The 18543-nt window shown below is 33.5% G+C and overlaps 1 protein-coding gene across 3 annotated transcripts in view; it reads right to left on the bottom strand.

Moving 5' to 3' along the window:
- Nucleotides 1-2627: 2627 nt before the first annotated feature.
- The window catches only part of MON2 (MON2 regulator of endosome-to-Golgi trafficking), a 105309-nt gene continuing 89393 nt past the window's right edge, over nt 2628-18543 (bottom strand). For all 3 annotated transcript variants that reach the window (XM_077913643.1, XM_077913644.1, XM_077913645.1), the window contains 5 exons: nt 17572-17632; nt 16282-16405; nt 12966-13173; nt 10325-10407; nt 2628-4323 (listed from right to left, as the gene is read on the bottom strand). In XM_077913643.1, coding sequence (XP_077769769.1) covers nt 4160-4323; nt 10325-10407; nt 12966-13173; nt 16282-16405; nt 17572-17632 — 640 coding nt within the window. In that variant the 3' untranslated portion in view covers nt 2628-4159. The remainder of the gene's footprint in view (nt 4324-10324; nt 10408-12965; nt 13174-16281; nt 16406-17571; nt 17633-18543) is intronic.

The raw sequence follows: 18543 nt of genomic DNA, 5'->3' as shown, positions 1-18543 counted from the left end.
ATGTGATAAACGCCTACTATGATTAATAGTAATTTAAAAAGCCCAAATCCACTCTAACATACTAGCATGGTAAAATGTGGTAGTTAATACAAGATCAGCATATCTGTCATGAGGCCAAACCTAGTCTGTAGAAATCTGAAGGACACATTAGGCTGCTGGCAATTCTTTCATGAGACTATTTTTGTTCACATTGTGGTGGTTTTTGATTTAAAAGATCAAAACAAAACAGTAATTCACAATATTCTTGGCCTGGACATTAATTCTGTGGCTTCTAAATCTCCAATATTAAATTATATAGCAATCACAGGTAGGTGGGTTCCTGGAAGAAAGTACTCTTCCTGAGGACACAGACTTCACCTATAGCAGTCTCCTGAGGATTTGGCTGCCCATCTGAATTATTCTGCATTTGGAAATACTGTATTATATTGGATCATTATTTAATAAACTTTTTCAGTAACATGAGTGTAATAAAGACAACCTTGGGGCACCTGAGTGGCTCAGTGGTTGAGTGTCTGCCTTGGGATCCTGGGATCGAGTCCTCCATCAGGCTCCCTGCAGGGAGACTGCTTCTCCCTCTGCCTATGTCACTGCCTGTCTCTCACGAATAAATAAATAAAATCTTAAAAAAAAAAAAAAAAAAGACAACCTCAATACTTTTTGAGTGGTTTTCTGTACTACACTGTTTTATTCTTTTTTTTTTTTTTTTAAAGTAATCTCTACACCTAACATGTGGCTTGAACTCAGCCCCGAGATCAAGAGTCACATGCTCCACTGACTGCGCCAGCCAGGCACCCCATACCCTCAGTTTCTCAGCTGACCCTTTGGCTTTATGGTTACCTGAGACTAGTGGTACCAAACTATAACAAGTAAAATACTCTAAGGTTACAGTGAGAAAAGACAGCCTTGTTATTGGCTTGTTAATAGAGTTAATTTAAATGTTATTCTTCAGAATAAATATACGTGTAAATTGTTCATCTCTTCCTTCTGGTGCTAAGTCTAACTTAATAATACAGCAAGAGTTGAATTAATACTTACACAGCGGAAAAACAGGCAATAAGCAACGTAGCTGGGGTGCCTGCGTAGCTCAGTCGTGGAAATTCAAATCAAGCGTCTCTTGATTTCAGCTTGGGTCATGACCTCAGGGTCATGAGATTGAGCCCTGAGTCAGGCTCCTTGCTGGACATGGAACCCGCTTAAGATTCTCTCTTTCTGCCTCTGCCCCTTCCCACTCCCCAACCACCCTTCACGTGCTCTCACTCTAAAAAAATAAAAACTTTAAAATATATATATATATAGCTGTTAATAAAATTAAAAATGAAAGCAAATGAAAAGTGGTTTTCTCTAAGCCAGACTTTTATGCATTTTCTTTTTACTCCTACAGCCTCCTAATAAATATTACTCACAAACATATACAGTAAAACTAACAAAACTTTAACACTAGTTATAAAGAAATACTAAATGAGACACTATAAATCACTTCTTTTTTTTTTTTTTTTTCCTTTTTGGCAGTAGTAGCATTATAGGAAAATAAAAAGTAAGCTATTCAAGTTGAAAATCAGGTTGTTTCTTTTATAAATGGAAAAAAGTCAGAAAAGGACTATATATAATCCAATGTTGCAATATATCTCTTGTGTGGTAATCTATATAAGATAGGCACTGTCAGTGACAAAAAATGATCATGTGAGGCTTATAACACATTGTATTTATAATATGCATTTCACAGAACACTATTACTAATGTTTCAAAGACTTAGTCATCGTGTCTGTCATGCTGTAAGTAATCTTAGCCTTGAGAACTTCCTTTTTTAATCTCCTTAGGATCTAGTAATCTTACATAGCCCAGTTCTCCTAGTCACTAGAGAACCCAATTCATACTAACAAAACAAAGGCACGGAGTTAACCTCCCCAGGGATCAGGGTATTTTAGAAAAGGCAGCCCAAGAGGAATGTTTGACTCAAAGGAGTAAACTGCTGGTAGTGACTCCGGGGGTGGTGGGAGATATTCTGGGAGGAAAAACCTGTCAAGCTATATCACTAAGAGGGGAGCACACTTTGCTTGTCACTAAGACTAGCACTCTTACCGTATTATACAGTATTAACACATTTATGCTTTGATCTGTAGGGAATGGTCCTGGTATTGAAAGCTAATATGATATTAGCTAAAGCTACTCAATTTATATAAATGTACGCTGTATACCTTTGACTCATGTTTAACTTTCCCTGGAGAATAATTTTTATGATTGGAACTGATCTATTATTTCTCAAGAATAAACATTTCCACTTTATGGAAATTCATGGCAGTATTTTAACATATTACTAAACAGGCACACTACTTTCATTATTCTGTTTTGGTACTCCTATCAGTGATATACGTATTTTTCTAATCCCCAATTTAAAATATCCAAATATAGGAAATAAACTGAATACACAGCTTGAATGATTTTTTTTTTTTTTTACAACTTCAAGGAAAATACTGAAGATAGAATCTAGGAAATGCCATATTTTACCTTAATTTTAGGTAAAATTATAAAATAGAAATTCATTAATTCATGTAAATAAAAATGATATCCCTTCAAAAAAGACCTTATCATGTTTACAGATAATAGTACAAATCAAATAATTACACAAATCACAGTACCCTCAAAATTGTATTTCATCTATTACTCAATTCTAGTATCTTCTTCTAGTTGTTTAATTATTCTGGAGAGGCTGAAATGTATAAACTCTATTAAAATCAAAGGCCTTCCAGCACACTAACATAATACTGAAATCATTATGATTTCTTAATCATTGTTTTAAACATCTTTGCATCTTCACACATTTATGAAAATTTAAGAAAAATATGACAATGCTATAAGCCATTAAATAAAAATTACAGTGAGCTAGGTTAGTTTTTTAAGAAACAAGTTAATGTTCTCAAGAGCATTTTTCTTCTTCACTAGGATAGGAAAGTGAAACAAAATTAGCAATTTACTCCATGACAGAAAGTTTACTGTACTTCTAAATGCTTCACTATCTCCAAAAATACACTTCCCATTGTTTTAGAATACACACACATTTTATATTTATGGGTTAGCAGAGTTACTTTTCTTCTTGAGAAGACATTACAAAGTGAAGCACTGAAATGAACAAAATTTCACAGGCAAAATTTAGGAAATCTGGAATTATCTTGCCTGGGTCATAATTCAAAGACCAGTGATAAAGGCTTTAGTGAGGAAAAAAAATCAGTAGAAATATAATATGAAAAGTCTTTAAAATTCAGACAGCAAATATAAAAACAGACAGACTTATGTGAAAGCTGGGAAAGATATTTAAAGAAATGAGGTATGATGGAGCCAGAGCACTACAATATATCCCAATGTATTAAGTTAATAACCTATACTTCAAAGTTGCAAAACCAGCAAATCATCAACTATTTGCTGCTGTGTTCACATGACCTTTCTGGTCAAATGTTTAATAATCACCAGTAAATACATTTAAAATAAGCACTGAGATAACTGCATGATCATATGGTGAGCATACCTGCCGCTTAAGAAGGCAAATTATAAGTAAAAATGTAAGCAAACAATTTTGTATTAATAATAAATACAGCTTCAAGCATTTAACATTATCAACATTTTAAAAATTTAAATAATAAATGCAACTATTTTATACAGAACTGTACCATTTATTATACACACAAGTTTATCAATCAGTTCCCTTTGTTTACAAAGGCTGGTTATAGATAATATGGAATGTTACAGTACCATCTTGCATAAAATTTTAGTACAACTTTGTACTTGAAAAAGGGTGCAAAAACACCAGCCTAATAAATCTGACTGAATGAAATATCTTTTCTTTCTTTTTAAAAAGTACATCGTTAACACATACACCACAAACTGTACATAAGCTCACTTTTAAATCACCAATTGAAGATAAGTAGCAGGTATGGTTTAGTATGAAGTTTAACTTACTAAAGGCTTCCACTGCTACTCATTCAGGAGCCTTTGTTGACATGTTAATTTGTAATATGAATTACTGAATTCAGGTAAGTACAATTTAAAGGAGGCCAACAACAGCTGCCAAGAATTATTTGTAGTAAGAAATGTCCTTCTCATAGAAGACTCACTGAAGATCAAATATTCTTTAGATATTTTTCTTCTTTAAAATTATCGTAGCTGGTCAAGATTCTCCATTCTGAACTTTGGATGCTGGTGGTTGCATGAAATCCTTAAAAGGAACTAGTGCCTCTTTAAGTGCAGAGCAGACTTCTGCAGATGAGCAGGTGATACATTCTACTAGAGTTGGGTATAAAGCAATCACTTGTGCCCAGGTATTTCCATCAACTGTAATTAAAAAGTATAAAATCTCAAAACTGTGTGGGTTTAAATAGCAGAGATTATCCAATTAATATAAACACAATCCTTAAATACAAGGCAAAGAAAAAATCCCCAAATATGGAGATTCCACAAGTTTGTACCCTTTTCTTTTTTTAATCTTTGGAAGATTTCCTGCAATACTTAGTAAGATATGAGGGAAAAACATATGGTCAGTGTGCAGAGCCATCAATACCAAGGAATTTAATAAAATTCATTTTAAATGATACTTCAATTTGTGAAGGCCTAGGAAGCTGACAAGGTAACTTTGGAATTCAAACTTTTGTCATTTTCAGTATAGGTACCAGACAATGTAGTATATATATTTCAAGAACAATTTAGAAAACAACTCAATTTCTTATGCAGTTGTATGCTAAAAAATATAAAATTTAAATAATTTTCCCAGTAATGTCCTTGACATTAATTTTAGTTTCAAGTGACCACACATCCATTCTTCTCTTGTACTGCTTCCTAATATTTAATGTATATCATCAGTACACTTAAACTTCAACGGAGAGAGACATGTCTGTGTTCCTCCTCATCATCAACAACTAGTATAGCTGAATGTTATTTGCTGGATGGGCAAAAGTGTTATATTCCAATTAGTTTATAATTTCCTTATACTCTGAGATCATAAATTACATTTCTTATTTTCCTGTAAGTACTGCGCATACTGCTGAGAGTGCAATATGCAATAAAACCAGTAACCAATTTTCGCTAGGTAGCATATTAGGTATATAGGTAACATACATATATATGTTTCATATGTATATATGACATACATACATATATGACACTTTGCAGAATAAGTCTCAAACCTAGGAGGTAATACAGTATAAAAGGGAGAGTATTATACATAAGGAATTTTAATTCTATTTTTCATTCCAATTTCCCTTTATCTCAACTTCTGTTGGAGAATAAAGGAATGAGTTTCTCAAACTAGTGTTCTTTAAGATACTTCTTATAAAAAAATAATGTTCGGGTAAGTTTGCCACATGTTGTATATATTATGTTCCTCTTTGGGGAGTTATAATTCACATGAATTTATTTTAAAAATGGCAATAAAAGGAAAGGTTTAACTTTAACGCAGGGCTTCCAAAAGTAATTTGATTATGGAACTTTTTTATATTCAATATCTACTGACCTCACTCATCATTATTAATATTCATTGCTTAGCACTAATCTTGGGAAATGCTGACCTGTTCATGTGACCCTTACTTCACCCAAACAAGGGCTTTTTCTGAGTGGGAGTGGGGCTGATGGGTAATGCTGAGGGTGGGAATTTCAGGCCAGGGCTGTTTCTATCTCTTATAATGTTGGGAATCCATATCAGATTTCATTTGTGAAATGAATGTGCTGTTTAACCAAAAACAGTTTAAAAATCAGCAGTCTAAGGAGTTTTAAACAGTCTGCTCCAGCTGTTTTCTGTGAAACTTTTCACTAATCATTTAACAAAGGATTGCACAGAGAAGATTCTAGAAAAATAGCAGAGTAGTAAGTACCAGGAAACTGTCTATCCACCTAGACCAGAACTGCATTGGCAGAATCTGCTTGATGCAACGTTTTTGGAACTCTGGAGTCTACTGAAGGCTTGCGACTTCCAGAGGTAAGATTTGGAGAGCACACCGTGGTTAATTTTGGTCAATTTCAGCTCTTAGCATAGTAGCAGCTACCCATCCCACACCTCTAGCCATGTGGTAGAACAGCTGTGCCCGTGTTCCTGGAGCAGCTTGCAGAAGGTCACCGTGGGCAAAAAGGACCCTATCCTCAAAATATCAGGGATCTGTGCTCTGATCAATGCTTCTCATCACAGAAATGCAGATAGAGAATTCAACAGCAGAAAAAGAAAGAAAAAACCCAAATACCTCGGTTCAAAAAACGTGCAAAGGGTTTGAATAGACATTTCTCCAAATGAGATATACAAATGGTCAATAATGCACATGAAAAAGATGCTCAACATCACTAATCATGAGGGAAATGCAAATCAAAACTACAATGTGACCCATCTCCTACTTAATAAAATGGCTCCTATCAACAAAAACAGAAAGAAACAACAACAACAACAACAACAACAACAACAAAAGTATTCGTGAAGATGTGGAGAAATTAGAACCTTGTTCACTGATGGTGGGAATGTAAATGGTATAGCCACAGCGGAAAACACCACAGTGGTTGTTCCTCAAAAAATAAAAAATGACCATAAGATTCAGTAATTCTACTTCTCGGTATATACTCAAAAGAACTGAAAGCAAGGTCTTGAAAAGATATCAGTACACACCTTCATAGCAGCATTATACACAATAGCTAAAATGTCGAATCAACCCAAGTGTCTACCAATGGATGAATGGGTAAGGAAAACATGAAATATACATACATACACACACCACAATGGAATATTCTTCTTAAAAAGGAAATTCTCCAATATGCTATGATAAGAATGAATCGTGATGACATCATACTAATTGAAAAAAGCCAGTCAAAAAAGACAAATACTTAAATGAGATACTTAGGGTGTCAAAATCCTAGTGATAGAAAATAGAATGGTGGTTGCCAGAAGGTGGGAGGAGTGGGGAATGAGGAGTTATTGTGTAAGGAGTATAGAGTTCCAGTTACAAGATGAAAAGAGTTATGGAGATGGATGGTAGTGATGGCAATACACTATTATGAATGTATTTAAATACCATTGAACTGTACACTTAAAAATGCAGAGGATGAATTTTTTGTGTATTTTACTACAGTTAAAAAAAAAAAAAAAGAAAGGTTGCACAGACTGAAATCTATCTACATTGCCCCAGATGGAGAGTCAATTGACAAACTTAATTCTTGGGTTTATTAAAGGAAAATACAAAAATACATAATTTAATATCAAATCTGAAACTGAGGGGAAGCTACACAAATTTCTTAAATTAAAAAAAATTTTTTTTGAAACCTATAGATCTTGGTGAGCACCTTGGACTCCCCTATCAAAAAGGAATGAAAAAGCTGTATGCATTAATATGAAAGAATCTCCATATTATATGAAGTGGAAAAAAACAGTATTCAGAACAGTAGGCATGAGTCTATTATGTATATTCATTTATGTTTAAAACTGGAGCATACTGGAGTATGTATTTTGTATTTACATAATAAACTTATGGAAAGACCCACAAACTAATTAAAATGGTTGCCTATTGTGAGGTAAGAACAAGGCAGATACAAAATAGGGTAAAGATGATCTTAAAACTTTTCCCTGTCCTTTTATGATTTTATGTTTTTTAATTTTTGAACTGTATGGTTACTATCTATCAAATTTTAAAGGTCAAATAAAATAAAAACAAAATTCCCCCAAATTAAAAATAAGCCCAAGAAATGCCTTATCTCTCACTAGAAAACCCTAAAACAAATGACAAATGTTGTAAATAAATGTTGGGTATACACTGGTTTCAAACCTTGCAGCCATCCTCCTGAATTATTTTTGGACTGGCTATGAGCAATCCAACATACTTCCACTGGAAAAGGCTGGCTTTTTCTAAGTTGCCTTCTTTGTTTCTTCATGAAGCTTATCGTAACTTTGTAATATGTTACAGTATCTTCATCTTTTATGGTTACATACAATTTAAGTTTTCACTTCATATATCTAGAGCCACAATTCAAACTTTTAGACAATTTTTAACAGTAAGTTAAATCATCTGTCATTACTGTAATGCCCTATTCATGGCCTACCAGATTTGTAAAGAAAGAAAGAAAAGAAAGAAAAGAAAAAAGAAAAGAAAAGAAAAGAAAAGAAAGGAAAAGAAAGGAAAGGAAAGAAAGGAAAGAAAAGAAAGGAAAGGAAAGGAAAGGAAAGGAAAGGAAAGGAAAGGAAAGGAAAGAGGGAGGGAGGGAGGGAGGGAGGGAGGAAGAAAAGAAAAGAAAAGAAAAGAAAAGAAAAAAGAAAAGAAAAGAAAAGAAAAGAAAAGAAAAGAAAAGAAAAGAAAAGAAAGAAAAGAAAAGAGAAAAGAAAAGAAAAGAAAGAAGAAAAGAGAAAAGAAAAGAAAAGAAAGAAAAGAAAAGAAAAGAAAAGAAAAGAAAAGAAAAGAAAAGAAAAGAAAAGAAAAGAAAAGAAAAGAAAAGAAAAGAAAAGCTACCGGGTTTTCCTTCCCTTTTCTTCCTTTATATAAATTCTGGTTAAATTCTTGACAGCTGTCTAAAAATCCTACAAAATAATGCAAGCACTATGCATTAAAATACACTGGTTATATTTAATATACCTATAGCAATAACATAGGAATTAGAGAATTTCCTGTTTAAGTCTTAAATATATTTTTAAGAATTGAATTCTATCCTATGGTCTAATAAGATTTTACTGGTCACTAGGAGGTTTTTTTTTTTTTTTTTTTTTTTTTAATTTTTATTTATTTATGATAGTCACAGAGAGAGAGAGAGAGAGAGGCAGAGACACAGGCAGAGGGAGAAGCAGGCTCCATGCACCGGGAGCCTGACGTGGGATTCGATCCCGGGTCTCCAGGATCGCGCCCTGGGCCAAAGGCAGGCACTAAACCACTGCGCCACCCAGGGATCCCTGGTCACTAGGAGGGTAATGCACAGTTTCCTTCTCTGAAATATCAACAAGAACTTTTTTTTTTTTTTTAAGAAATCAGATTTGAACTTGATGGAATGAAGTCAGAATATTGCTCCCCAAATTTTCTTACAAATTCCACCCCTCCCTTTGGATTGAATGACAAATCTGTCATTCCTTAGTGTTTAGTATAATACTCATTCACTCTAGGCTAAAGCACCAATGGTAAATTTTGAAAAAAAAAAATATGTATTTACTTTTATTATATAACTGCCAGGAACAAATATCTAGGACTCATTTATTAGGCATTTATCAGGAACCTCCTTCTTGATTATTAAAATGCTGCTTAAAGTGCCAGTCTGCTAAGGTGCTTGGGCCAGTAAGTCAACACACTTCCTTCTCTAACAAAAGCTTGTTGTATAAAAAGTGTCAACTGAATCACTGTGTTTAGTGACACAATTAACTCATATTCTGGTGCCAGCCCTTTATCCTGTCCTTGAACAAGCCACTTTGCGTTGCAATGCAAAGGATTCAAAATAGAACAAAACATGGCCCAAAAGGTCTCTCAAGAAGTTTACAAATTAAGGGAACTGAGTCATGTATGTGTCCAACTGTAATACACATAGAATGCTTTAAGACAAAAGGACACAAAAAATAGCTACAAGTGCAATGAAAAAAGAAATCACTCACGATTAAGGATTTAAAACAAGGCTAAAAAGTGGTATCTGGACTACATAGATGAAGGCAGGAGAATGAAATAAGCAAAAGGTTGGGAATACTTGGGTAGACTATGGATTTTAGTTTGGTGGGAAAATAGGATATATGATGTCTAAGGGAAATAAAGCATAGACCTAATGGAGTCTTGACAATGGAACTCTGCATTCAGTAAGTAATGATAAATGAAAATTATTTTATTTTACAAAGATGGGAAAATGTATGATCAAAGCTGCACTTTTGGAAAAATCATTTCTGGCAATAATGTAAAGAAGGGATAGAAGAGGAATGAGTTACAGAAAGGGGAAACAAATGAGGTAAAGCTATAAAATGATTCAAAGTTGTATAGTTTATACATATACTGTAATTTAGTACACACGTAGGATGGAAGCCTACACCTACCCCAAAACTTAGTGATGTTCTACATTAAAAATATATGAATTATGAATTATCCATGCAACATCCTGAATTCAGACCAACTTTGTTAAAAAACGAAACAAAAAAGCCAAACTGGTATTTAACATAAAGAAGCTAAAACATTACAAATTAATTTGACATCCTAATGGACTTGATTCTTTGCTGTCATAAGAGCTAGAAAAAAGAAAGTCTAATAGTTGTTATGTTCCTAAAATTCAGTTACCTTAACAATAACAGAAAAGTACATCAGAAATAGGACATAAATACTATGAGTCTAGAATAACTGAGTTTCTAAGCACTTACCATTCTCAGGCTGAGTTTTCTTAAGTGAATCAATGAGAGTACTGACTGCTTTTAAGACAAATATGATTTCTGTTACTTGTTGCCTAAAAAAAGAGATGGGAAATTATTTCCATCAGGATTTTAAGACATGCCACGTGTGTTTTTTTTACCAGGTTTATACAAGTAGATGTACTTTGGAAAAATACTGGACACAATACAATGCAAAGTTAATGTTAGTTTTAAATTCTTATGAAAATGTATTTCAGTGTGCAGATTTATAGTTACTCTTATCATAAATTAGTAATTTTAAAAGGGGGACAATCTATTTGGGCAATTTTAAATTTATTTGTAAAATATATCATAGAACTGGGACACCTGGGTGGCTCAGCGGCTGGGCATCTGCCTTCGGCTCAGGATGTGATCCTGGACTCCCGGGATCAAGTCCCACATCGGGCTCCCTGCATGGAGCCTGCTTCTCCCTCTGCCTGTGTCTCTGCCTCTCTCTCTTTCTCTCATGAATAAATAAGATCTTAAAAAAAATATTTCATAGAACTATTTAAATTTAAAACATCTTATAATTCATGCTTTTAAAGCTTCTCTACAAAAGTGGGGTTTTTTTCTTTTTAACTAATTAGTGCTAAAAGGGATTTGCCAAAGTTTGAATGGAATTAAGACTACTAGTACCTCCTGGCATGTATTTTATCATGCTGTTAAAAGGACATTTAAAATATAATAGTACAGGGGCGCCTGGGTAGTTAAGCATCCAACACTTGGTTTTGGCTCATCATGATCTCAGGGTCATGAGGTTGAGCCCCATGTCAGGATCTGAGCTTAGCACGAAGTCGGCTTGACTTTCCCTCTACCCCTTTGTACTCTCTCTCTTTCTCTCTCATTCTCTCAAATAAATAAATAAATCTTTTTTTAAAAAATTACCATAGTACTGGGATGGGGAAAAAATTACAACACTACTTATTTAACTTTATAATAGAACAAAAAGAAACATGCTCAAAATTAATGCAAAAGGGTACCATTTAGAGACATTAGCAATGAAGAATGAACTTGAGAGTAAAGGATATTCAATAAGAGTAGCTTGAGTCTCTTCCTTCTCCCTACATAGTCTCCTCCCTTCTTTCTTTATAGTCTCCTCAGTCCTGATATGAATCTGTGTTTGCATTCTACAGAAAGGATTTTTCTAATATTATTTCAAGTCTCTCTTTTTAAGCATAGAGGAATGTTATTGTGTTGTGATGTAGCTTTTTAGAAAATAATGACACTGCATCAAACACAGGAAGATACAACTTTACAGAACTATAATAAATGTCTCAATGTAAAAGCAATAAACACTAAAAACATAAAAAAAGGAAAAGTTGCTTTCTGAAATCAAATAATATTATAACCTAATAAATAAAGATATTCCAAACAAAGTAACTTTATTACTGATTCTCCAAGTATACTTCAGAGATCAATTTTGATAAATCAATTTTCAATCATGCCCATAACCAAATCACCAACACCTGTCTTTGGAATTTTTTCATACATAAATCTGAATATAAGGAGATATAATTTTTATGTTTTAGAAATTCAAAATACAGTGGATCCCAAAAATTGAAATATAAATGACTAATAAACATGGATAATTAAAAAAAACAAACTACCATGTAACTATTTTTCATTTATCAAATTTTTTAAAAAGATAAATTAAGTCATAAACTGGCAAATAATTTTAAAATACTTAAAACTGAGGAATAGGACATTTATATACTCCTGGGAGAATGTGAATTGGTAGAAATCTCTGGCAGGCAATTTGTAATACATATCAAAAGCTTTTAAAATTTAAAATGTCTTTATCTTCTGACAAGTCTAGTCTAACTCCAAAAATTTATTATAAGTAAATAAGAATGTACACAAATATTTAGGGCTTGTAATTTGCCTCTCCAATACTACCTTATATGAGATGGGACCCATAATGATTTTCATAACTCTTTCCTGACTTCGACAACTTTTTCTTCTAATATTGTTTCATTTGCTTTGCCTTAAATTCTAATTCCCACATTAAAAAAATAGATTGGTGATATAATCCTAAATTATGATTGCATTTTTTGATGAATTCTGATTTCTACCCCAACTTTGATTAGAGTTGGCCTAGCAGAAAGGCCTAGAGTCCCTTCTACTGACACAGCTTGGCTATAAGGGAAGCAAATTGCTTTAGGAAGGGCTTAATTAAGTAAATCAGATGAAAAGATCTAAGTCATGGCTAGTTGACTTACAGAGAAACTAAAAATAACTGTAAAACAAACCAGGAAGTTCCGAGAGTATGATTTATCTATTATTTTCTCTCTGGAGAGATCCACACTTATGTGCTCATACAGATCCGTAAGTCCTAATCTGGAAATCCTTAAGAAGACATATTTTAGATTCCAAAATTTTCTTTTAAATCCAAAAGGAAATTTGGTTCATATATATTACTTAACCTCCATGAGGAGTCTGAAAAAGCACCCCAGAACAAAAGAGCAGCAAGACTTAGGAATATTTACACTATATAAAATAAATAAAATTATAAACAGCTTTAGATTACGTTCAGATCACTTATAAAAACAACATAGTGCTCAGAGCTAGTAACTCTGATAGCATATTTCCTTCATCTATAAAATAAAATCTATACCTTGGAAGAGGGCATTTACCACTTAATCTTTCATCCTCTATATAGCGATGAAGTACATCCTGAGATCTCTTTAAAAGCACTGAAAGTGCCATTCGTGAGATGTAGCCTTCTTGAGGTGTTGTGACTTTATTACTGAAGGAAAACTGGAGCAATGTTTCAAAACACATTTTAGAAAATTCCTCTCTCAAACGAATATCAATCTCCGCTTCTGTAAAATTAACAATTTTTGATGGTTAACAAAAGGTTAAATTAATGACCCATGATAACACTTTTTAGCAAACTAGCAATAGAAAAGGAAATTCCTCAACTGATGAAAGGCATCTATGAAAAACTTACAGCTAACAGCATATATGTAACAATTTTCCACCTTGCCAGATCCAAAAAAAAAAAAAAAGGCAAGACTGTCCACTCTCATCATTTCTACATAATATTTTTGTCTTCTTTTTGTACCCTTTGACAGCACTATAAAATGCTTTTCAATGGTTTTCCCCAAGGTCAAACTTGCAGTATTCATTTTCTTTCTTTCTTCTTCCTCCCTCCTTCCCTTTCTTTCTTCCTTTGGGTAACATCTCTCCCAGAGCCACACCTCTGCTCTAGTGTGGACTGGCTGCTTTCTAGACCTACTATCTAGCTGTAGCCTTGAACTAGTCAGAATTGTTTTTAGTCTCTCCTGTTTTATACCCCACTTCCTAGGTTCATGCCTTCTGTTTCTTTGGTTTACTCCTTTGTATTCATGGAGCATATCCTGGAGTACTTGAGAAAGCCTGAATAGGAAGTAAAATTTGTCAGAACTTGCATTTCTGAAGATACTACTTTACCTTGGTACTCAAAGAGTGGTACCTAGTAGCATTAGCAGCACCAAAGAACTCATTAGAAATGCAAATTCTCATATCCCACCACCAACCTATTGAATCAGAAGCTCAAAGACTACAGTCCAGCAATAGCTTGCCCTTGCAGCTTCTTATAACACATGCTAACATTTAAGAATTACCATTCTAGGCTAATTAACTCTGACAACAGTGGGCCTACGTATGAAACCCCGTGTTAAAAATCCTTTCTGATTTTAAGTCTGAAACCACTGCGTCAATGTCTTTTATATCCAATGCTGCTACTGAAAAGTCCAATATCTTTTGTCTGGTCTTTTTTCTTGTCTTTCTGAAATCTTACACTTTTCTTTAGCCCAGATATTCTGAAATTTCATGACAACATGAAATTTGTGGATCTTCCTGTGGATCTTTGTTCTTTCACTGTTCTGGTTACTGAGTGACCTTTTTTAATCTGGAGACTGATTTCTTCACTTTATGTCTTTGATAATTTCCTCTTTCAGCTTTGCTCTATTTTCTCTTTCTGGGAGACCTATTGTCAGATGTTAACCCCTTGGATTCACTTTCTTTCTTCTCATATTGTCCACTTTTTTTGTCTTTCTCTGCTTTCTGGGTTATTTCCTTATGTTTTCTTGCAACCTTTCACTGGACTTATTTCAGCAGTCACATTTTTAGTTTCTTTGAGTTCTGTCTCATACTCATTGCTCCTTCTTAATAGCATTTTCTGTTTCATGGATGCAAAATCTTTTATCTCTTTGAACATCCTAATTATAATTGTGCTTTTTGGGGGTGGGGAGAGCTGTGTTTCTGTGGCTCTCAATTTTGTTTCCTCTGAGTTGTTACTCCCTCTTCATTGTTTTGGTTTTTCTCTTTCATGTTGGAAGATTTTCTCTAAAAGTTTTGGCTATTAGGTCATACTTAAGAATGGTAGACCAAAAATGACCACTGGAACCCAGGTCTCTAGAAGTTGGTCTGGTTTAGCATGAAGATTTTCTATATATATGTTTTTAAAACCTCTCCAAGTTAAAACTGTGAAGTTTGTGTCCTATGGCAAAGCCATTGGACAAATGCTCATGTACCTTCCTTATTTTGGTATATTTGACACAATAAATGGCAAGAACTATCAGAAACTGAAAAAGTATACACAGCAACTCAGTAGTCCTTATTTAGCCTAAAATATTTACAACTGATTATAAATATTGTTCGTAATACTTTTTTTAAATAAAAATGTATCTAGAAATTTTTATGTACTTTTTTAAAGATTTTATTTATTTATTCAAGAGAGACAGAGAGAGAGAGAGAGGCAGAGACACAGGCGGAGGGAGAAGCAGTCTTCATGCAGGGAGCCCGATGTGGGACTTGATCCCAGGACTCCAGGATTACGCCCTGGGCTAAAGGCAGATGCTCAACCGCTGAGCCACTCAGGCATCCCTATGTACTCTTACTTAATAATAAAAAGTTGACTCTATTAATATAAGCAGGATTTAATTTTTTCTGAGATTTTTTATGCTTGTTAAATCTGCACTTTATAAAATCACTTTTATAACTTATCTGGGCTGGGGAAAAGAACGACTGTAGTTCGTGAAGTAAGCAGTATGAGAGACATCTAGTGGCCAAACTGCACATTTAAATGCTCTTTAAAGTGTTTAGCACAATTTAGCAGAAGTTAGTCATAGCTCTGGTAAATTCTGGGGATTAAGGATATGCATGGCACAAATTTATAATTTTTAAAAATCTTCTCACAGGAAAAAATCATGTTATGATACCACAATTACATTTAAAAATTGAGCACAGGTTTAGAAAAAGAAATAATAGCAAAAGGCAATTAAGTCTTATCTCCCAATAAGGTAGCATGATAAAATGAAAACAAGCATGGAGTTCCTTTGAGGGATGAATTTGGCTTCCAGCTTTTAGATTATGGATAATTTCTCCAACCTTTCTAAACCCATTTCCCTCTGCAATATGGTGGAAACTATCCTCATAGAAATGTTGTGCAGAAAAAGAGAACATTCTAGCATAATACCCTCCACATAGTGAGCATTTACTAAACTTAGTTCCTTTATCAAACATTAAGGCATCTATCTGTTTTAATTGACTGACTGTAATTGATAATTCTGAGTGATTGATATTAATATCTTCATTTTACAGATGACAAAGCTGAGACTCAAGCCAGCCAAGAGCCAGGTGGCAGAATAATATGCTCATTGTGTCCCAATAATCCATGACTTCACAGAACCGTGAACCTGTGTCAGCCTACAGTGACTTAGGCAGGTTTCCTAAGTGCCCTGCAACTTAATCCATAACACACAGGCCACAGAACATTCACATTGTCCCGTCATAAAGCTTAATGTTCCATCACGTTCTTAAATTTTACCCTACTATTCTCCAGTTTACATTTTATCACAATCACGGGATTATACATTTCTAGTTAGCTTCTTGCAAAGTACTTCAACACTTATTAACATTTTAAATAAATCATTAAAATAACATACCTGTAAATGATGATGACTGGGAATGTATTGAGCCCTTATTAAGCATAGTCATTATCTGTCCGACAAATTCCTTAGGAATAAAATTGGCATACGGTAGTATCTCAGTGCTGATAAGCTGAACTACCTAAAACAAAAGAGGCAGACTCAAATGCATTTTTTTCTTGAAAGAGACCTACTCAAATTACAATTTCTAGAGTAAAATCTAAATATTATTTTAAAAGAAAATCAGTTGAAGAATCTTCCTTAATTAAAGTACATAAATCTTTTAACGTTAACATGCAGGATGAGTAGCCTATTTCTTTCATCTTAATAATAAACTTATTTTTAATAATAAATCACAAAATAGTCAATACTATTAAGCTGTTTACTACGCAACTATTTTAATAAGTGTTGATCTTATATGAAATGTATCCACGTTAGAATAAAATATCCAAAATGGAATTAAGAATAAGAGCTAAATCACCTATTTTTACCCACAACGATGAGCCAAAAGAGAAAGTAAAGTTATATTCATTTTTGTTAAACAGCTCATTTCTAATATATAATGTGTTCTTTTGCCCTTTGAAGGAAAAGAAGTTCATAAGAGTTTTAAAACAGCAATGGACAAAAGGCAATATTTTATATCTATATGATACATACACTTTTTATGTACATGTTAAAGTAGTTTATTTGATTTACTTAAAAGATCCTTTATCCCACTTAAAAGAAAATCATCAGAACACCTCCCCCAACAAAAACCTCACAGGCAAAAAAATTTTTAAACTCCATTTATAATCAATAAAATATATTTTTTAAAAAAACACTTTTGTGCTTCCAGAGTTCTAGAGGCTCTATCTACAGCTTTTATTTTATTAAAAATAAAATAGGTGTGCCTGCCTGGCTCAGTTATTGACCGTAAGACTCTTGATCTCAGGATCATGAGTTCAAGCCCCATGTTAGGCACACAGCTTTAAAAAAAAAAAAAAATTCTAAACAACTTGTTGATTAGTTTGAACCTTATTGAGCAAACTCTCAAATACATTCATGCTCTGACAGATTTTACTGAGTCAACTGCTTTTTAAAAAATTATTAAATGGAAGCAACTGAGTACCTCGACACAAAGCTAACAAATAGGAAATCATGTAAGTGCTTTCTAAACTAACATTTAATCTTTGTGAAAGTTTTAATGCTTTTAGGTTCAATCTTAACCTATTACTTTACTTTTTCTCTTAGCAATTTTATAGTTTCAACATTTCTAATATTTGGTTTGCACAAATGGTTACAGGAAAATGTTTTAAATAGCTTTCTCACCTCAACATCAATACTTTCATTTCTTTGAAATTCTTGAATAGAGAGATTATCTGGAGGTATGCTAAAAAAAAAAATAAATAAACAAAACACTTGATTTTTAAAAGATAAAATGTTCCCTGGAAATAAACAGTATTTAAATGACAAAAAGTATTTTCTCACCCAGGTTAGACATTACCATTTATTTAAAAGAATAGTATTCTTAATTAAAGTTATTAGTATAAGTGACTAATGACAAACATGAAATTCTAGCTACAAAAATGCTTGGTCCAATCCTGAACTGAATAAAATCTGTTAAAACTAAACTCCTTTCAGTACTATGAATGAAAAAATGAAAATAAAAAGTGAAGCTATTACTATCATCTGGAGTAACAACAAAAATTACCACTGTGATGATACCTGAATTCAATTATATTGCCAGTGACTTAAGAGAGTCTTCGTCATCTGTTGAACTATTCACTCAGAGACTGCCCATTAATCACTAATTTGTAATAAACACAATATATTAAAGGTCTTTAAAATAAAAGAGAGGGCAGCCCCGGTGGCGCAGCAGTTTAGCGCCGCCTGCAGGCCGGGGTGTGATCCTGGAGACCCAGGATTGAGTCCCACATCGGGCTTCCTGCATGGAGCCTGCTTCTCCCTCTGCCTGTGTCTCTGCCTCTCTCTTAGCTCTCTCTGAATGAATAAATAAGTGAATCTTTTAAAAAAATAAAATAAAATAAAAGAACATCTGGGGGGGAAAAAAAAGGAGAAAATTGTCCCAGCAAGATTAGTAGAAATCAACAGTTCTGAGAGAACCAAGGTGAATTCTAAACTATGACTCTTAATAAAAATGAGCAGTAAAATGGTATTAAACTTGAAACAGTGAAATATTAACTACTTAGAAACAGCAGAGAATCAGGTATCAATGATTTTTACAATAACAATTATAGCTAAAATTACAGAGCCAAGCAATGTACTAAGAGCTTTATTTGT

This window comes from Canis aureus, chromosome 11, assembly GCF_053574225.1.
Source record: "Canis aureus isolate CA01 chromosome 11, VMU_Caureus_v.1.0, whole genome shotgun sequence".
NCBI lineage: Eukaryota > Metazoa > Chordata > Mammalia > Carnivora > Canidae > Canis > Canis aureus.
The sequence above is the reverse complement of the archived record's forward strand: the minus strand, read 5'-3'. Positions and strand labels throughout refer to the sequence as shown.